This window comes from Palaemon carinicauda, chromosome 41, assembly GCF_036898095.1.
Source record: "Palaemon carinicauda isolate YSFRI2023 chromosome 41, ASM3689809v2, whole genome shotgun sequence".
In the NCBI taxonomy this organism is placed as follows: Eukaryota; Metazoa; Arthropoda; class Malacostraca; order Decapoda; family Palaemonidae; genus Palaemon; species Palaemon carinicauda.
Genome location: NC_090765.1, coordinates 29,680,290 through 29,702,070, shown reverse-complemented (window position 1 = coordinate 29,702,070; position 21,781 = coordinate 29,680,290). Strand labels below are relative to the sequence as shown.

General features: G+C 42.3%; 1 protein-coding gene across 9 annotated transcripts in view; it reads right to left on the bottom strand.

Moving 5' to 3' along the window:
• Positions 1-1,097: 1,097 nt before the first annotated feature.
• Positions 1,098-21,781, bottom strand: part of LOC137632488 (F-box/WD repeat-containing protein 2-like) — a 477,230-nt gene continuing 456,546 nt past the window's right edge. For all 9 annotated transcript variants that reach the window (XM_068364443.1, XM_068364446.1, XM_068364445.1 and 6 more), the window contains 2 exons: positions 5,710-6,601; positions 1,098-2,014 (listed from right to left, as the gene is read on the bottom strand). In XM_068364443.1, coding sequence (XP_068220544.1) covers positions 1,489-2,014; positions 5,710-6,601 — 1,418 coding nt within the window. In that variant the 3' untranslated portion in view covers positions 1,098-1,488. The remainder of the gene's footprint in view (positions 2,015-5,709; positions 6,602-21,781) is intronic.

Below are 21,781 nucleotides of genomic sequence, written 5' to 3'. Positions count from 1 at the left end.
CAGCTTGTTTTGAGGATACCAAGGGGTAGATTTTTCTAATCACACTTCTTCCAAATCAACTTAATTTTTTTTACGCGTCCATGCCTCCACTTCATATGGAAATTCAAGTCTAGTGAATGTAAAGTTTTTTTTTTTACTGAAAGGATATTCTTATAATCTTTCCTTCCAAGTGATCCCAACTGTTCCATTAACATGGTTTTCCTCATCATTAGCTCCTTGGCTATTGAACCTCCTCCTTCTTTTACATTTTCAATTCTGAGTATCTTGTGATACCCATTACACTCTATTCATCACTCCTACAGCATTCAACTGGACTGTCTCCTTTACCTTTCTTTTGATCAACATAAACTTGTAGTTTGCTTATACTGATTTTCAGTTCTCTCTTTTCCATGTCGCTCTTCAATCTTTTAACAATTTCCAAGACTCTTATAATTAAATTCTATTATTAACAAGTGGTCACTGCCATATTGTAACTCCCAGGGACCTTTTCTTTGCTGATGATACACAACCAAGTGATAATCCTTAATGGACATCTTAAATTCTTTTGCTATACTTGTCACTACCTTCGCTGTCGATGTTTTTATGATCTACAGTAGTACAGTACCATGAAAAGACCAATGAAACATTTAGGATTCCTCATCTTTTGTTATGCTCACATAACTCAAAATAAGCAATTATTCATTTAGAACCTTAAAATGCCACGACAAAACAATATTCCACATAATACAGCAGAAATTAATTGCTCCCAATGATCAGTAGGATGGTGTTAGTCATCTGAGGAAAACAATAAAAAAAAAATGAGTAAAGATAAATTAACTAACAAATAAATATTTACATTGACAAACTAAAGCAATGATGCATTAAGTAATTATCATTTCTTAAATATTTCCATTTCTTAGCAGCATTGCAATGTGGTATTAGGAAATATGTAGATTCTTTGCAAATAGAATACACTAGTTCTTTGGTCAAATTAATAACTGATGATGAAAGTTTCCTGAAAAGAAAAATTATGGCAAAGGGCTAAAAATATCAATCTCATCAAAAAGATAAAATACAACAAGAAGCTACTAACATCCAGACAAAAATAATGCCTAAAACTTCTTTAATAACCTTTAATTAAATCTGTATGCCATAAATAAATTAACACAGCAATACACTGATATAAACCATAATGACCCAAAAGGTTTAGAAACCCCTATTAGTTAACGGGGTTGTCTGTGCTCCAGTAATATTGGAATATATAAATATCACTTAACATACATTCCCATTCTGAAATCTGTATATCTTGATCAACTATTTTCATGATAACAGTTGCTCATCCATTACTTATCCACATCCAACAATCATTAAATAAAAGGTTACAACAACAGTTTATGATTGAAAGAAAGAAGGAAGATAAAAATTTAATAAATACAGTGCAATAAAGTCATATAAATACAAATAAAAACACTATCCAAGTACATCAATGGAGTTTACTAGAATAAATACTTATTCTTCCTTGTACTTACTCATGATTTTATAATTAGACCACCAAAGGGTGAAAAGACGTCCTGGTTCACACTGCACACCAGCTGCTAAAACCAAGTGACTAGGTCTTTCAAGTCTCATCTTTGCATGAGACAAATTACTTTTAATTCTACTTACAGTTGGTAGCTCTCCTGAATAACTTGCAGAATTGAAGTTACTATTATCCAAATGAATTTCTTTTATTCTTGTGTCCAAATCTTGAAACCCTCCAACACTTGATGAACAGCAAGGAATGTTGTGATCAACTCCCTCAGCATGATCAAACCTGTTGTCATTATTTACAAGAGTCGTACCCACACCACAATCATTACAGTTCCCTACTTCCTCCTTGAATGGTACATTACACGCAAGGTTCTGATTTTTATTGCTCAATTCATTTCCACTGCTGCTATTACTCATGCATGTGTCTTCAGGTACATAACCTCGTAAGCCATCCAGCCAGTCTGTATCCCCAACAACCAACTGTGCCCCATCTGGTGTAGTCATCCTTAAGAAAAAAAATAAAAGCCACTGTTAATTAATCATGACATAAATGCCTAATACTTTCTTACGCAAACTAATTTCAGTTTAAAAATTTCAAAAAAAGGTACTGTATCTTATAAAACAATTAGTTAAATATGGTAAATGTTGATGTAAAGTGTACCAGATATTATTATATAAGATACTACAAACCTTCCAAAGCTTCTAAAATCAGTATTGTATACAGAAATATAAAATCTCTCTTAAATGGGGAACTGTTATTTCACTTTCAATAATAATTTTTCTATATAATTTAATACAGTACTAATCAATTGAGAGAAATTAAAACCAAGTATTTTAATGTTGTTAAACAAATATAAAAAATCAAAATAATTTGCCTTTGAGCTTTTGAGAAAAAGTTCAACTCACATCTTCAACCAGAATTTTACTGTAATCCAAGGAAGCACAAATGTGCACTCTAGTAACAGCAAAATGGTTTGTTTCCAAATTAGGTTACTGTATTTTGTTGCTGTCCAAGGACAAACCAGTCAACCATCTTGAGCTATATATTGTCTAACTACTTTTCCTCTTGTCATTCAATCCAACCTATTATCATGTAACTGTTAAGTACCTGGAGCTGTTGGAGCAATCTGAAACCTTGTTACTCGAGTGGAAAATTAAAAAACAGTAACAGAATCAGGGATTCCATATGAAGGGAAAAAATCCCTCTAATTAAAGGATACTTTTATTTAAGATATTGCCCTTTGCCCATTGACTATATGATCGTGATTGAGTTATATAGTTTTAAAGTACAACCATTAATTTCTGATATGCATTAAATCCTATACTCTATTATGCTCATTAGTAACTTTTTTAATTTTCCATTATAGTTTCAAGTTATACCTTTACATGGAGTTCCATTTATTCCTTCATCTGTATAATTTTTTCTTTTATTTTATTCTGAACTATATTTTACAGGTGGATTCATGATTTAAAATGATTAAATTTTAATGATAAAATCAATTATTATTATACTGGCCTGGTATTCATGTTGCTTCCTTTCTTGTGCTGGTTAAATGTCAATATCTATCCTAACAATCAGAAAATTTCCTATTCTCTTTCACTGCAATATTCTTGCCACTAGTTGAGTGCTGTATTGAATTTACAATATATGGTGGTGTATGGCAATAAGTGCTTGGATACGCTGCCACAACGGTGCCTCTTCAGTGTCACAGTCAAAACATGTTCAAAAGCTTCTTGACATCACAAGTCAGTATGGAGTTGGGGGCCATGATATGAATGTCAGGTGAGTATAGATGTACGGTAACTTTCTATCATTAAAATTCCATTTATTTCTATGAATCTCCCCTGATATTCATATTGCTGAAACCCACACTCTGTTATAAGTAGGACAGTGAGGGGAACAGATAGGAAATCTAACTCCCTAGATTAAATACCTAAACAAATTACCCAAGAGTCACCATCAATAAATATAAGTTTGAAGGTAGCATAAGCTAGTTAGTTGCACATAATCATTCAAGAATGCAGATTGAAAACATTTTAATACTAAATACCCAAGAGGGGCTAAAATCAAATATCAATACACAGGAATTTAATAACTAAGAATCCGTCCCAAACACACCCCTCAATACTTTATGCTAGAACTATGTATCTATTACTGTATGATACCCAACGCTCTGTAATTTCTCACTGAAAAAAGTTAATGCTATAACTTGAAAAAAGTTTAAGGAGTTTAGTTAATAATAAAACCTCTATACTACATGACCTACAGCTACTACTGCACTCAATGACCAGTACTCCTTATAAGAAAACCATGCTTTATTAAATAATGCTTGACAAAATCTGACTTGGTACTACATTAATCCCTTGCCATAACATGGATCACTTATTGCTCTCTCAGTATATTGTGGATTTAAAAATATATATGCAAATCTACTGGTATATCACATATTCCCCTTTATATTTAATATGTTTCCTTTATTTTACTCTGTTGAAGGTAAACGTCATCTTTCTGTGGAATTGGTTTAAAAGGCAAGTTCCTAAGCTGTTTTGGGGGAGTGGGCACCCTTGGTGCCACTGCTCTACATGTCATAGGACTTTGTCCTAACCTCTCTACCTTTTCGATGGCGGTTGTTACATCCGAGGGGGGAATTTACTAGCTCTGAATTTCTTATAGCCAACACGTCTCTGGGGGAGAGCTATTTAAAGCATCTGGCTAAGAAAGCGTCACACCTTTTTAGAACGCAATTTCCCCAAAGGAATACGTTCTGATATAGGAGGACCTCTAAGGTTTTGGCTCCAGATCTGGATAGTTCCCTAAATTGTTCACGAACATGCTCGTTCTTAAGGTTCTGTGATACTGCAAAGCGAGAGACTGCTCCAGACCAGTAATATATCCATGAACAGGCTTGGATTGCTGACATAGCTGAAACCTCCATGTTTGCCATTTAAGGCCCTAATACATGAGAGGAGAGATTAAACAGTCTCTCTGCTGATACTGATGGGACCAGATTAGCCAGATCAGCATCAATGAGAAGTGGACTCTTCAAAGTCTCAGAGTATGCGTACAAATGTCTCTGGCGTGCCAGAGGTAAAGGTGGTAGTTTTGAGAATCAACTGGCTTTAAGTGAGTTTTCTGATGCTGAGACTTCTGTATTCAGGAAGTCTAGCATATCTTTAGTCTGACTCTTCCATCAAAATAATAAGATATACTGTACGGTACTGTGCTACTGTTCACAATTACAGAAGTGCTTTGGTTTATGATTAACTCTGAATCGAACAAGTCGGTATATGAGCATAAAAATTCAAATCCGTTTATGAGCATAATACCAGTCGGCAAGCAAAAATTTCCCTTCGTATGTGCATTTTTTGTGAAAAAGTACTAACAAGATACACAAAATCAGTCATGCGGTGCATATCTACTACAAGCAGTGTTTAACTTGTGTTCATGTGATCTTTACCCCATTCTGATACCATTTTAAAGAAAAGGCAAAATCAGTCGTCTCTAGATAGGTTCCTTATTAAAACTGGAAGTAAGAGTAAAGAAACTGCTCAAGTGTCCACAAAATGTAAATTAAGTGATTGAGTTAGTGATAGTGAATACTGTTCAAGAGAGAGAACTCCCAATTGTTTTTCTGGAAATGCTCCTGGAGGAATATTCTCCTAACCATGAACCCCCTACTCCTCCTCTCTCATCTCCCACATGCCAATCACGACTCTCCTCAAAGATAAAGTGCGAGTTAATTTGTCAACATCTCTCATTTTATTGGCCAATGATCTTATGTATTCATGGTCAATATCTAGGGCCTTGTTCTGTCTCTAAGCTCTTGTCTGTCCTTTGCCTCTGCCATTCATGAGCAACCTTTAAGCCTTTAGGGGTTATAATTTGTTCACTGAATTCCAACACAACCCTTTAAAAATGAATGTATATGAGGATTGAATCAAGTGAATTTCCTTTAATGTATTTCTTATGGGGAAAAATATTTTCAGAATATGAGCATTTTTGGTTATGAGTTCACTCTTGGAACGAATTCAACTCATGAACTGATGTATTACTGCATACATATTCAATCTTTTCTAAGTACCTAGGGGAAATATTTTAACATAAATTACTTCAAATAAAGACTAAGAGAAAGCATTTAACCTGAACATGATACAAACACATTACTTCCATAAACAAAGACTTCACTGTACAGTACTTACTTGGAATGTGGTACAGGGTGTGTCCCAACAGTTTCACCGGTCACTATGTCAACAGCAACCAAGGTTGATGAGTAAAGCACATTTCCAATTGTTAGAAGAAGAGCAAATCTATTTCCTAGTGCTAATAACTTTTTCACTTTAAATTTCAGAGTAATGTTATGAACAATCTGAAATGTCTGTATGTCATATATGCACAGATTTGCATGTTTTTCATCAATGTCTTGTTTAATTAAACCAACAAACTTTGTACTTTGTTGTAAGCCAGGAGTAAAGAAATTATTGTTTCCTTCATTCCGTTGAATCCGAGACTGAAATATAATTTTATTCAAGTCACCCATCTGGTTAACTCTCACTACATTTTCTTTATCATCAGTGGCACTCTTATCATTGTTAAGTTCATTATCACAACTGGAAGGCCAGCATATTTTATTTACATTATCTCTTGTCATACATATTATCACATGATCCGACTCATATGTCAAATCGGGTAACAGAATAACTCTAAGTACCCAGTGGTCTTGGTTTGGCAATGACTTCACAACTAATCCTGTTGATAAACACCAAAGTTTTATACACTCATCTGCACCACCACTAACTACTAAATCCAATTCCTTTGAAAAGTCACAACTGAAAACTGGACCTGCATGCATCTTAAACTTGCACTTGAGAAGTGTGTTTTCACCAGGTATGTCATTAAGAGAATCATAAACAATGCAAGAATGATCTGTCATAACACTTAGATCCCATGATGTTAAGATTCCTACAAAGTGTCCACACACAAGATAACTCTTGGGTTTAAATTTAATGCATGAAACTGCTCGTTGTACTGGGAAGGCCAGAACTGGAATATTCAGTTCAAGCTGCCAGATATTTACATAGTCTTCTTCAGACACTGCAAAGAGAAAATTTTTTTTAAAAGATTTACCTTCAGTTAGTACTAAAACAATGTTTTTACTTTAAAATAAATACTGTAATTGATTAATTAGTTGTTGTTATTTATTCTTGCCACAAAGTATTACACCTAGGGGTCCATAAGAAACTTTAGTGATACAGGGTGAGAATCTTTTACTTGAAATTCCAAAAATTTCTGAACCTTTGAAATCCGAAAGTGTTTTGGAAAAAAGGGGAAAAAAAAAATTAACAGTTCTGTGAAGGTCCACCAAATATAGCCATTCCTCACATGGCCCGCCGTTTGACCACATGCTGCATGGTATGGTATCACTTTGCTCTTAGCTGTTGCTATAGTGATCACAGCCGTTATGCGAGTCATGTTTAGAAATTGATTCAAAATATCAATAAAGCCTGGATATACGCTTATAGCTAATAGCGAAAATAGAGAGAGAGGGCATGTATATTCATTTAAATCAGAAATATTTTAAATTGTTGAAAAAACTTGAAAGCAGCAGAGTTTGGTGTAAGAATATCTAAAGCTTAAAAAATAGAAAAATAACTGTTGAAGCTCTTTGATGAAAGAGATGACCAGAAGTTAATGAAAAGTAGAAAAAAACGGTGCTATTATAGTATGCTATCTACCGCCAATTTTGCTATCTACCACAACTTTCTGACTATAGTATGATACCTACCATCAGTCCCTAAGGATACGTTCTTCTTGCTAATCCGCCTCTAACAAGGAGAATCGCTACCGACTTGATAAATTAACCTAACCTAACCTAACCCTAACCTAACCTAACCTAACCTACAAACTGCTTATAATTATGCACCCATGTTGTCCTGCCAATAAATATTATTAAACTATCATTAAAGTCCAATGAGGATAACATACTGGTGGTAAGTAATCTGTTTGATAACCCTCATCAAACAGGAGGATTAACATTGACGGTAGATAACATACTTTGTGGTAGATAGCATACTATAGTAGAAATTCGACGGTAGATAGCATACTATAATAGCACCAAAAAAACATTATATAGAAAGGAAATGACCTGAAGATGTGATGGAGTTAGTGTTTTGGTGCTGTATTCAATTTCTTTTAAGCAGTAACTGTATGATTCTGGCAAGTACAAATCATCATCTTAATTTAATTTTTACTTTTATAAAATGAGTATTAACATGAAATCATGATGTTGAAAATCTTCAATTTATGAAACATCAGATCTACCATTGACAATTCGGCAATGGATAATCCGGAAATAATTGTGAGAAACAATCAAAATTACCTAATTACAAAACTTATATGACACAGCATCTTTGAGGCTTAAAAATTGGCAGAAGCATTAAAAGGACAAATTCAGAGATAATTTGTATCTTCCTAATGATACAAATATTTAGCTATTTTTCAGGGGTATTATTTTCGGCAAAGCTGAAAGGACGAGCCACTGAAGTTTAGCAAGTGTTAACTATCCATACCGTAAGTTAGCGGGGGGTAGCGGGTAGCTAGCTACCCCTCCTGCTCACACACCTATGACTGAGCTCACTTTGCTTGGTGGTAGGACTTGAATTCAAGGGGGACAAGGTCAGTGAGTAAGTTTTTATAAATAGATTAAGGTTTGTATCATTAAGAAAATTACAAATTATCTCCTAATTTGTCATTTGTTCCGTAACTGGAATACAAACCTACTCTATTTATTAGGGGGTGAATCACCCATTAAGAGGGTGGACGTCCCTCCCAATCTGGCTTTTTGACTTTACCCGGAGGCTCCTTTTCTTCAGTAGGTTAGTACCTAAAATAAGGAGCCCTTAACACCTCGCTAAACCTTGCTACATAAGGTCTGCGGCCTACACAGGCTGTGTGTTGAGATAAGCAGTGTGACTGTCAAGGTATAAGTTATTCAGAGTCTGTAGGAAAAACTGTTATAACAAAAGACTCCCAATACCACCTCGCCAGGGTATGGGGACGCAACAGTATTGACACAATACTAGGTACACAAGGGAGCATGGTTTACCTGCAGTGGTTGACGTCAGCTTGCACAGAGAACCCCGGCTCCTGCTTTCCCCAAGGGAGGGGAGGATAAAGAAAAGAATAAGAGCCAATCATACCATTTCATTCATGCAGACTAAAACCAGGTAACAATGCCCTCCACATTCTGCTACTTGTCCAATAAGGAGTTTGAGGTATTAGACCAGCTGTTGTGCAGCCACCACAGTGCCGATAAAAAACTTATGGAGCCTCCTGTGGGTCAAGTCTTGCAGTAATAGGCTGTGAAAGTGGTTTGGCATTTCCACACCCCAGCCTGTAGAACCTGTGTCATGGAATAGTTTCTCTTAAAGGCCAGGGACGTGGCTACGCCCTTGACATCGTGGGCTCTGGGACGACTTGATGGAGGAGGATCTGGATTCAGAGCATGGTCTATGACCTTGCAAATCCATCCAGAAATGGTGTTTTTGGTGGTCCTCCTGGTGCTGACGAAGTGAATGGGCACTCAGGGGTAGGTTGCTGCTATTCTCTCAAGGTAGAGCCTCAAACTCCTCACAGGGCAAAGTAAGAGATGATTTGGGTGGTCTGTTACAGAGCAGAGACTCGTTATCCGAAAGGAGTCGAATCTAGGATCTGACACCCTTGGATTCTGAGTCTTGGCAACAAACTCAGGGACGAAGCTAAATGTTAACTCTCCCCATCCCCTGGAATGGGCAATGTCGTACGAGAGACCATGCAGTTCGCTGACTCGTTTGGCCAAAGCCAAGGCGAGCAGGAATACCGTCTTCCAAGTCAGGCGGCGATCTGTTGCCTGGCATAATGGTTCGTAGGGAGGTCTCTTTAGAGAATGGAGAACTCGAACCACGTTCCATGGCGAGGTCTCACTTCTGACTTAGGACAGGTAAGTTCGTAACTCCGTATGAGTAAGGAAAGTTCTACCGATGAGGAAATGTTCATTTCATTCAGTTTGAAGGCGAGGCTTAAGGTGAGCGATAGCCTTTTACCGCCGAAACTGATAGGCACATTTCTTCACGCAAATACATGAAGAACTCTGCTATTGCTGGAATAGTGGCATCGAATGAAGCGATACCCCTTCCACAACACCAACCAAAGAAGACATTCCACTTTGCCTGGTAGACTGTTGCTGATAACTTCCGCAGGTATCCACACATCCTGTTTGTAACTTATTGCGAAAATCCTCTCTGAGTGAGAAGATGCTGGATAGTCTCCAGGTGTAAAGTCATAGCAAAACTACGCCTTAGTGGAAGATGTTAACGTGTGTTTATCCGAGTAGATCGTGTTGTGGAGGGAGTTCTCTTGGGGGCTCCGTCAGGGGCTGCAGAAGGTTCGGGTACCATTCCGCATGATGCCATAGCAGTGCTATGAATGTCATTGAGAGGTTGACCTATGTTCTGGCCTTGTTGAGTAGCCTTCACATCACACAGAACGGGGGAAAGACGTAAACGTCAATGTTATCTCACAGTGTTGGAATGCATCTTGACCATTGTTGGAATGCATCTTGCCATAGAGCCTTGGGGTCTGGGACTGGGGAGCAGTACAGAGGGAGCCTGAAGTTCAGGGCCATTGCGAAGAGATCCACCGTCGGAGAATCCCACAAAGTCAGCACTTGTTGGCTACTAGATGATCCAAAAACCCCTTAGTACTCACTATCTGAGATGCTCTGCTCAGACTGTCGGCGAACACATTCCTTTTGCCTGAAATGAAGCGTGCTGATAGTGGTATTGAGTAGACCTCGGCCCATCTCAATACTGTATCTCTACTGCTAGATGGGATAGGGGCTGCAAAATAAGTACCTCCTTGCTTGCAGATATAAGCCACTACCGTGGTGTTGTCGCTTATCACCACCACTGATTGGCCCGCCAGGAACTGATCGAACTGTTGAAGGGCCAAAAAGACGGCCTTCATCTCTAAAAGATTTATGTGGGGGTATCTTTAGGACTCTGACCAAAGACCTGATGTCGTATGGTGCAGCGCGTGGGCCTCCCACCCTTCTTTTGATGCGTCTGAAAACGGCATCAAGTCTGGGAGGAGGACAACAAGATCTACCCCCCTCCATAGATTCTCATCTGCCACCCACCATTCGAGGTCTGTCCGTTCCTCTGGTCCCATGGGGATCAGTGTGTCCGGGGAATCGAAAGACTGATTCCACTGGACTTCTGTTGCCACTGGAGGGATTGAATCCAGAGGCAGCCGTTGGGAACTAGACGGGCTAAGGATGATAGGTGTCCAAGGAGACATAGCCACTTCTGGGCCGGGAGTCCTTCCCGCCTGGGAAAAGGTGTTGTGACTTTTCTCAGCCTCACTATCTTTTCATCTGATGGGAAGGCTTTGTGGGAATTGGTGTCTATAATCATACCTAGGTATACCAATCTTTGAGTGGGAAGCAGGGTGGACTTCTCAAGGTTTACCATGATCCCCAGATCTTGGCAAAGCCTCAGAAGTTTGTCTCGGTGCTGAAGAAAAGTTACCACCGAGACTGCTAGGATCAGCCAGTTGTCCAGATAATGGAGGAGATGGATGCCGATCCTGTGTGCCCAAGATGACACTACGGGGAACACTGGTGAAGACTTTGGATGCCATGGAAAGACCAAAGCACAATACCCTGAATAGGTATTTCCTGTTGTCTAGACAGAATCTTAGGTACTTCTTTGAAAATGGATGGATTGGGATCTGGAAGTACGCGTCCTTTAGGTCGAGTGTGTAAATGAAGTCCTGTGGTCTTACCACTTGTCTGACCATGTCTGCTGTCTCCATGCTGAACGAAGTCCATTTGACAAACTTGTTCAGAGCTGAGAGGTCAATGACTGGTCTCCAGCCACCAGATGCCTTTTTCACAAGAAAGAGTCAACTGAAAAAACCTGGAGAGTCATCAAGGACCTCTTGGAGAGCACCCTTCTCCAACATGGTCTGGACTTCTGCCCAAAAGGCTAGCCCCTTTGCTGATCCCATCGCCAAGGAGTCTAACGATATGGATCCTTGATCAGGGAAGGAAGAGATGACATGAACGTGACACGATACCCTGAATGAATCATGGAGACTGTCCAGGGATTGGTCCCCAGTTTAGTCCACCTGTTCCAGCAACTTTGTAGGCATCAACCCACTGGTGGACAAGCATGGGGAGCGCCTATCCTATAGTTTGCAGTCGCGGCCACTCCCTCTAGGATATTTTCCTCCCCGGGAGGACTTTGAGCCTTTCTTGTCTTTAGTAGGAAAGGGCTTTGTAGACACCCCTTTCTTTGCTGCTGTCTTTTTCGTCGAGGTTTTGGGCTAGCTAGGCTATGGAGGAGCTGGTGGTCTCTAGGGCCAGGATGTCAGGGCCCTATGGAGGAGAGTCCTGGTGGGACTTCTTCCACCTCTCTGCAGCCTGCTTAACAACCCTAGGTTCGAACAACGAGGAACCTTCGAGAGAGGAGTTCCTGAGCCTTGAAATCTCAGCGTTAGGAACCAGTTGTTGGAAACTCTCAGATACCAAGTCCCTACGTTTAAGGATGGTGTTGGTCCACCAAGTAGGAACTTGATGGTCCAGTTACCCAAGCGAAGGAAGGTTTCCATAGCCTTCCTGGTACTTTCCTTGGAGAAATTCTTGGTTTGTATCAGGATTCCCAAGGACCCCAACCATAGATCTCACCATGAAGTAGCCTGCATGGCATACTTCGTGACCTTCTCTAGATTGAGGATCTCTGTGGCTGAGAACATGACCTGACGGCTTGAGAGTCTCTCTAAGGAGATCCCCTTAGTCAGCTCCTCTAATTTCAGGATGCCAGACAACTTCAAATCAATCAATCAACTCCTCCAGAGAATGGAGGAGTGGAAGAGCTGGTCAAGGCTCGTCCAAGACCTTGTAATACCTACTTTGCTGAATGCGAGTAAGTTTGTATAAATAGCTAAAGGTTTGTATCGTTAAGAAAATTACAAATTATCTCCGAATTTGTCATTTGTTCCGTAACTGGAATACAAACCTACTCTATTTATTAGGGGTGACTCACCCATTATGAGGGTGGACGTCCCTGCCAATCTGGCTTTTTGACTTTACCCGGAGGCTCCTTTTCTTCAGTAGGTTAGTACCAAAAATAAAGAGCCCTTAACACTTCGCTTGGAGAAGGAGCCCGAATAAAGGGACGAGAACTTGTCAAGCTGTGCGGCGATTTTAGTCCGGCCACTCTTCAGCCCCTGAGGCCAGGGCAAAGCTGCGTTGGACTTCGTGGGCTTCTGAGTGCCACAGATACGGTCTAAGACTGTGTCTTTGCCCTCCTGGGGGGATGATATCTCTTTGGAAAACCAATTGAGAACCCTCATCATAGTCGGTACCTGACAAAAGGCGTGTTCTAACTACTTCTGTTCCCTCTCTGAAGTGGGACTGGCAGCGAAGTCTACTTCGTTCACCACCGAGAACTCATCTCGGGGAGGGTCGCGGTCATCTCAAGGGTGACTGACTGTTCCTACTGGTCTAGAAGTCCTTGAAGAGGACTTCAGCAACATTTTGGAGTCTTTCGACTCCTTGTGAGGAAGAAGATAAGTTTCCAGCATGAACGGCCTCGATGATCTGGCCTTTCTGGTTGCTTCACGAGGCATGGTGCTCTCGTCACGAGGGGAGTCTTCTTCCGAAGGTGGTAGGAAGGAGACTAGTAAAGGTTCCTCGCGAGGTTCCCTTAACTAAAGTGGCAGTGAGCCAGGAAAGCGGGTGGAAGGAGAACTGGGGAGGTTCGACCTTGTCATTGATAGCCTCACAGGAGTGAGTTACACCCTAAAATATGAGTTGGTATCTGGAACTCCTCTTTTCCTTTTCAGGGGAGAAACAGCAGAGGTTCTTTGCCGAGCATCTGCTGGGACCAAAGGATGTTGGAGGCTCACAGAGGCTTCCGAGGTGCGGGCTGAGAGGGCAGGCCCAAAGGCTTCTGCAACTGCCCTGAAGATAGCGCCGAACCAGGGCTGTTTGCTGACGCTGGTGCTATTGGATAGATACCCCAATGGGAAGGAAACAGGTTTTCTTTGAGGAGTCTTCTCTGGAACTGCTGGATAACGTGGGTCCGCCTTAGGTGCTGATAATTTTTTTAAAATTCTGATGTGGTGAGCGCTTGTATTGGCAAGTGGGCAGCAGTCGAGTAGCCGGGCGATTGATGTTTCAAAGCGACACGTTGCCTAGGGGAACAGTGTGATGTGGGAGCCCAACGCATTGGCGAGCGACACGTTGGCCGACGATGTTCAGAAGGAGCACGACGAACAGGATCATCGGGACGAGCAGGAAACACCCACGCAGGCGATTAGCGTGCAAGCAGATGATGAGACAGAGAGTGACGAGTGGTAGGTAGTCGGGAACCAGGAGAGAGAGCTGGAGACAGACGAGGAGGAAATCGGTGAGTCGAATGTTGGAGCGCAGCAAGATGATGATCTGGAGAAAGGACGAGTCCTTCAGAATTACGAACAACTTCCGAGGGGGATCGCCTCAGGCCGAAAGTCCTGAACCGAGGTTCGGGGACTGGCAGCTGCATCGTCAGGAGAAGGGCCGGAGGCAGGCAAAGGTCGGGAACCAGATGTCGTTGGACGAGAAGGCTCTTCCACCAAGGAGAGCTGCAATGACGAGGCTGACGAGACAAAGAGGTGCTTCTTCACCAATGGCGAAGGAGCACCTCTCAGGCAAAGAGGTGGGCGAACACGTCGGGAACGACGACTACGGTGATGCCCTCTAGAGGCTGAGGGATCAGCAAGCTGACTGTCAGCAGCACTCCTCTGAAGAGGAGTTTCTATGAGTGAACTCCCTCAAGAGGGAGAAACACTCGCAGGATAGACATGCCTAGGACTTTGCTCCCCCCTTCGAGAATGTTCAGCAGGGGGGAAAGTGCAGTCTTCGGCAACAGCAGAAGAGGCAGGAACATCAGCAGGCAGGGCAGCAGATGACACCTCCGATCCTACGACGTCGACTAGGGCCAGAGGATCCAACTCCGACGTCGACGAACGCTGCGCGCTAGCACCGAGGCGAAGTAGCTGCAGCAGAGCCTCCTTTGAGGGCGGACCAGGTAACCCCAAAGACGGCCAAACCTGTTAGAGGAGATAGTGACTTGGACCCCCCCCCAGGGGGGGGGGGGGAATTTGGGGGGCTGCACTGGGGGAAGCAACACCGTCTCTCAAGGACTGAGGTTGTCCAGGAGTTATGCTACTTACTCGACGGTTCCCCGGAGGAGGCCGAACGAGCAGAAGCTTCGGAGAAAGGCCGGGAAGTGGAATAAGAAGCCTTAGGTTTCTTCTGATTCGAAGAAGACCACTCCCGACACTCAAAACATTTATTAGACATCACACTGTTGATCTCTGCAGGTAGGGCATAGGGTGTGAGAATCAGTGTCCTTGGCAGACATGAAGGTACCGCAAGAGCGACCCTCGGGACCAGGGCAGGTACGCATGGCCAGCAGAAGTCAACGCACACACACACTGAAAAGAAAAAGCAAAAAAAGCATTTACAGTATAGCAGTCCAAAAATTTGCGAGGAAGAGGAGCAGCAACGACCGTTCACCATCCGACCCAAAAGCAAAGATAGCTCAGTCACAGGTATGTGAGCGGCTAACCCATGCTAACTAGTGGGATGGGTTGTTAACCCTCGCTAAATTTTAATGGCTCGTCCTTTCAGCTTCACTGAAAGTAATACCCCTAATAAATAGCATAGGTTTGGATTTCAGTTACGGAACAATTAACCATAAAAGGGCCTAAATCCCCAAACCATTCGATATCATTCATCAACTAAAACTAAAAATTAAATCACAGTAACTAATTAAACTTCTTTTGACTTCAATCACTACTCTGTTTAGAGAACAGTAATAAGGATGTAATTTCTAGTGGCTGATGCAATGCTAAGTTGCCTAATAACAAGATGAACATGACAGGCTATGACATGAAATAAAATCATCAAGAAACTATTAAAACATTTACCTCTCACTCCTGACTGCATATGTCAAAGTTATTCTGGTTATAAGTGCCATGTACTGTATTTAGTCAGAACATATTTCTTTACATTGATTTACATTAATCAGTAACATGGCCTTTCACATATTACCATATGCTAGAAATGCTACTCTGCCAAACAAATGAAGTTTAATAGATTCCTTTAAAGTCTCAGTCTATTTAAAAAGCAAGTGTGATTGCATCATTACTAAATTATATTAGTTATATCAAGGATTTACTTGAATTATAAAGTAATATTAAAAATTTTCAAGAGAAAATAATTATAAATTTTTTCTTTTATAGCAAGCTATGATTACATATTATGTTTACAACAATTCTCTTGGTTTAATTGATAAAATAAAGCTGAATTGCTGCATAAATATGTAAGTCCGTGTAAAATTATTTCTATAAACAAATTTTTGTAGCTCCTAAAAGACCAAACTTCTAATCTTCACAGACCTGAGTTTACTATTTCCTAACATACCTTGGTTAATAATTTTTTGCATTTACTCAAATTCCCACATGTTCCGACACTATACAAATACTTTCGCTCTTTTTGGGGAATATAATTTCAGCAAAGCTGGAAACTAGCCAGAAGAGTTTTAGTGAGGTATAACTACCCACCATTAGTTAACAGGGGAGGGGGGGGGGTTAGTACCATGCTCAAACACACACCTGTGCTACACTGCAACTTTTGCTTTTGGCTCAAAGGAGTGCAGACATTCTCTCTCCCCAGTTAAAAAACTGGCTTTGACTTTTCAATCTTTACTCTTTCAAGGATTTCTCGGGTTTTGGGGTTCTCATCTTGCAGGCTTGCCTGGCCTTGAAGATCGCTGATGCAGTACCTTCTTTTCGGATTCTGAGACAGTTCCCCATTCCCTTTGTCCTACAAGCAGTCTCTCTTTCTTGCATGACTCTCCTTGTATTGAGCATCAGGAGTGGCCCTCCTCCAAGTGGGGAAGATCTAGTAGTGGCGAAAGAGGAAGTCTAAAAGGGATTTTTCTCTTTTAGGATCTTCCTCGAAGGCGAAGAAATCCCAAATTCTTTCTCCGTTGATTTAATCCTTCAACTCTCTGTTTGTTCATTCTCCTCTGGAGGACGGTCGTGCAAGAGTGATGGCCGCTCTCAAGGTAATGCATTGATAGAGATCTTGTGACCCACTGACTACCCTTAGGTAAGGACTACGCTGATTTCCTTAGCGAAGCAACGGCGTACACCACCGAAGGAGTGAGTCTTTCTCGTTGCAGCTGCCTTTCTTCAGGTCTCCATCAGTAAGAAAGGTTTTTTTCGAGAATACTACAGTTATCGGAGTGCATATATGCCTCCCTAAGGATCAACCATGGTCATCCTTTCTGAGAATCTGGAGGTAATACTACGACAATTTTCTCACGCCCTCAGCTGCACCTCTCTTTGCATTGCTACCTTCATTCCTACAGCTCCAGCATACAAACGAGAGTCGTTACAACCTGTATTCCTAGGAGTTACCAGCCAGGGTTTTCTCTGACGAGGAGTACGACAGTAACCCAGAAGCTGCTTGAAGGAAAGAAGTTTCAATTGGTACCGATTGGAGTTACAAGTTGGGGTTTTCTTCTCTCGTGCCTCCTAATGCTAGAGTATGAAGGTAATCTAGAATCTGCTTGAATGAGAGCAGCTTCAACCGGTACTCCTTGGAGTTACCAGTCAGTGGTTTTTCTCCCTCGTGTCTCCTGATGCTATCGGAGGCAGAGAATAAGTAGTCAGAGCACGCCTTCTGGTAGGTCTTGGCCTGCAAGAGGACAATCAATGGGGTATGTGACCTAGCAATGGCCCCTCAAAAAACAAAGAAAAGGTCTTGGACCATGTCTACGGCACCCAGGAGCCACCAAAACCAGTACAGCCTTGGCCTGCTCTAAGTGTCTGACGAATGCCCGTCGAAAAGCGTTTTTACAGATCATCGGCTCTTCAAGCTCCCTCCGGACAGGCTCATCCTCTTAACTTCTTCCGTCACTGTTAGTGGAGCAGAGGAAATACGTGTATTACAAGGTCTTCAACGAGCCTCTTTCAGAACTGTCTCTCGACCACTCGTTAGAGATTCAAACAATGGGGATCGCCCTCAAAAGAAACTCAGGTCTTCAATTTTCGTTCTCGGCTTTGGAGATCCTGAACCAAGAAAAGGTGGCAGGCTATTTCGTGGCTGAATCTCTGGTTGGGATCAGTGGGACACCTCATGAGGACCATGGACTAGTCCAAGGAGAACTCAAGGAAGACGATAAAGATCTTTCTATCATTGGGAACTCGAACCATCGAGTTCCTTTCCCACCAAGTTGTGAACTTGTCGGCAAACACGATCCTGCGGTGGGAAAGGAACCCGATAATAAAAAGGTTCCATCGTAATTTCCCACAGAACGAGATTACAAGACTGAGGAACTCAACTCTGGATGGTTCCTCCCTGTTCAGACCGGAAGATGTCAAGCAGGCTGCTGAGAGATGGAGGAAGTCCAACAGCTAATACAAAGGTGTCTAAGAAGCCCTTTCCAGCCAAAGAGCAGAATCATTCCAAGTCCTCGCAAGGAGGGAAGAGTTCTAGAGGGAGCGGCCGAGGCCGTAACCTCTAGGACGGGCAATCCTCCCTCTTGTCCATCACTGAGGGGATGCCTGCATCACCGCTGGCAGAGATGGCTGCAGCTCGGGGCTGAACCACGGACAGTCTCTGAGATTCGTTCAGGGTATCACGTCCCGTTCACACAATCTCTCCCGCCACTGACCAAGGCTCCAGTTCTATCAAGCTTCTATGCAAAGGGATCTGCAAAGGAGCTGGCCCTCCAGGCCGAAGTCCAGACCATGTTGGAGAAGCGCTCTCTCCAAGAGATCCTCGACGACTCCAGTCATCGACCTCGCAGCTATGAACAAATTTGTCAAACAAACTCCCTTCAGCATGGAGACAGCAGATACAGTCAGACAAGCAGTAAGACCACAGGACTTCATGTGTACACTTAAGACCTAAAGGATGCATACTTCCAGATCCCAAGCCAACCATCTTCAAGGATGTATCTAGTATCTAAGGATTTCGACACAGGATGAGAGTGTTGTAATTCAAGGGGTATTAGTTTGTTGAGTGTAGTTGGAAAAGTGTATGGTAGAGTACTGATTAATAGGATTAAGGATAAAACACAGAATGCAATCTTAGAAGTACAGGGTGGTTTTAGAAGAGGTAGGGGTTGTATGAATCAGTTTTTTAGTTAGGCAGATATGCGATAAATATTTAGCAAAAGGTAAGGAAGTGTCTGTTGCGTTTATGGATCTGGAGAAAGCGTATGATAGCGTTAATAGGGAAGCAATGTGGAATGTGATGAGGTTATATGGAGTTGGTGGAAGGTTGTTGCAAGCAGTGAAAAGTTTCTACGAAGATAGTAAAGCATGTGTTAGGATAGGAAATGAAATGAGAGATTAGTTTCCGGTGAGAGTGGGGCTGAGACAGGGATGTGTGATGTCGCCGTGGTTGTTTAACTTGTATGTTGATGGAGTGGTGAGAGAGATGAAAGCTCGAGTGCTTGGACGAGGATTGAAACTGGTAGACGAGAATGACCATGAATGGGAAGTAAATCACTTGTTGTTTGCGGATGATAATGTACTGGTTGGCGACGCGGAAGAGAAGCTTGGCTGATTAGTGACAGAATTTGGAAGGGTGTGTGAAAGAAGGAAGTTGAGAGTTAATGTGGGTAAGAGTAAGGTTAAGAGATGTATGAGAAGGGAAAGTGGTGCGAGGTTGAATGTCATGTTGAATGGAGAGTTACTTGAGGAGGTGGATCAGTTTAAGAACTTGGGGTCTGTTGCTGCAGCAAATGGTGGAGTGGAAGCAGATGTATGTCAGAGAGTAAATGAAGGATGCAAAGTGTTGCGGGCAGTTAAGGGAGTAGTAAAAAATAGAATGTAGAGAGTAGTTCTGTATGAGAAAGTGATTGTACCAACTATGATGTATGGATCGGAGTTGTGGGGAATGAAAGTGATGGAGAGACAGAAATTGAATGTGTTTGAGATGAAGTGTCTAAGGAGTATGGCTGGTGTATCTCGAGTAGATAGGGTTAGGAACGAAGTAGCGAAGGTGAGAACGGGTGTAAGAAATGAGTTAGCGGCTAGAGTGGATATGAATGTGTTGAGGTGGTTTGGCCATTTTGAGAGAATGGAAAATGGCTGTCTGCTAAAAAAAGGTTATGAGTGCAAGAGTTGATGGGAGAAGTACAAGAGGAAGGCCAAGGTTTGGGTGGATGGATGGAGTGAAGAAAGCTCTGGGTGATAGGAGGATAAAAGTGAGAGAGGCAAGAGAGCATGCTAGAAAAAGGAATGAATGGCAAGCGATTGTGACGCAGTTCCGGTAGGCCCTGCTGCTTCCTCCGGTGCCTTGGATGACCGCAGAGGTAGCAGCAGTAGGGGATTCAGCGTTATGAAGCTTCATCTGTGGTGGATAACGGGGAGGGTGGACTGTGGCACCCTAGCAGTACCAGCCAAACTCGGTTGAGTCCCTTGTCAGGCTGGGAGGAACGTAGAGAGTAGAGGCCCCCTTTTTTTGTTTCATTTGTTTGATGTCAGCTAACCCCCAAAATTGGGGGAAGTACCTTGGTATATATACAGTATGTATGTATCTAAGGATCATCCGAGACAACAAAAAATACTAGATCAAGGTGCTGTGCTTCAGTCTTTCCACAGCACCTCAGGTCTTCACAAGAGTTTTTGCCTTAGTGTCACCTTAGGCTCACAATATAGGAATCCATCTCCTACGATATCTGGATGACTGACTGATTCTATCAGACTTGATGGCAACCCTTCTCCAACACCGAGACAAACTTCTGAGGTTTTCCAAAATCTGAGGATCATGGTAAAACTCGAGAAGTTATTACTACTTCCTTCTCAACGACGTATTCTTAGGTATGATCATGGACACCGATCAACAAAGTCTTCCCATTAGACGACAGGGAAGTGAGGCTGAGGAAGGTATCAAGACCATTCCTCAGACGAAAACTCCCGGCCCAGAGGTGGTTGTGTTTCCTCAGGCACCTAGCATCCTTGGCTTGTCTGGTTCCCAACGGTTGCCTCAGGATCCGATTTCTCCGATGGCAGCAAGAGGAACAGGAATCAGTCAAATCCAGGATGTTCTAGTTACCATGGGACTAGAAGAAGACAGCCCTCAGATGGTGGGTGACAGACAAGAATCTATGCAGGAATGTCGACCTTCTCGTCCTTCCTAAGGACTTGATGCTCTTTTCAGATGCATCAAAAGAAGGGTGGGAGGGCCAACATGCTGCACCACATCGCCTCAGGCCTATGGTTAGAGACCGAAGGGTACCAGCACATAAATGTCCAAGAGATAAAGGCAGCCTTTTTGGACCTTCAACAGTTCCTACAGTTCTTAGCTGGTCACTCGGTTCTGTTGATTAGCGACAGCACCACAGTAATCGCTTATATCAACAAACAAGGCGGTACCTTTTAGCAGCCCCTATTCCATCTGGCAGTAAAGATACTGAGACGGGCAGAAGACATCTCGGTTACCCTATCAGTACACTTCATTCCAGGCAAAAGGAATGTCTCATAAACAACCTGAGCAGAGCGACTCAGATACAGTAGGTCCTCGGGTTACGACGGTCCCGACTTACGCGGTTTCGCCGTTACGAACGCGCCCCATAAAAATATATAAATAATATTAAGCGTCGTTCCGTCTTACACCGTTAGCGTCGTAAGCGACGTAAACAATTGCGAACTAGTTTCTAGCGCGCGGTGGATGAATACGCTTTGCGGTGGTTGTGGGCGAGGAAGACGGCGTCGCTCAGTTCCACTCATACGCCATTTTTGGTTGTGATTGCCTGTTCTTTCTCTCACGTGTTTGATCGTTTTTTTGAACTTTTTGCCCTTCATTATGGCTCCAAAGCGCAAGGCAGATTCTTCTGATGGTAGTGCATCGAAGAAAAGGAAGGCCATCACCATGGAAGTGAAATTAGACATTATTAAGCGGTCTAAAAACGGTGAAACGCCAACGAACATTGGCCGATCGCTTGGCCTTAGCCTATATGACCGTGGCTACTATCCTTAAAGATAAGGAGCGCATTGTTGAACACGTAAAAGGATCTGCTCCAATGAAAGCAACAGTGATAACGAAACAGCGTAGTGGTTTAATTATCGAAATGGAAAGGTTATTAGTGCTTTGGTTGGAAGATCAAAATCAACGGCGTATTCCAGTGAGCTTAATGGTTATTCAAGAGAAGGCTAAAAGGTTGT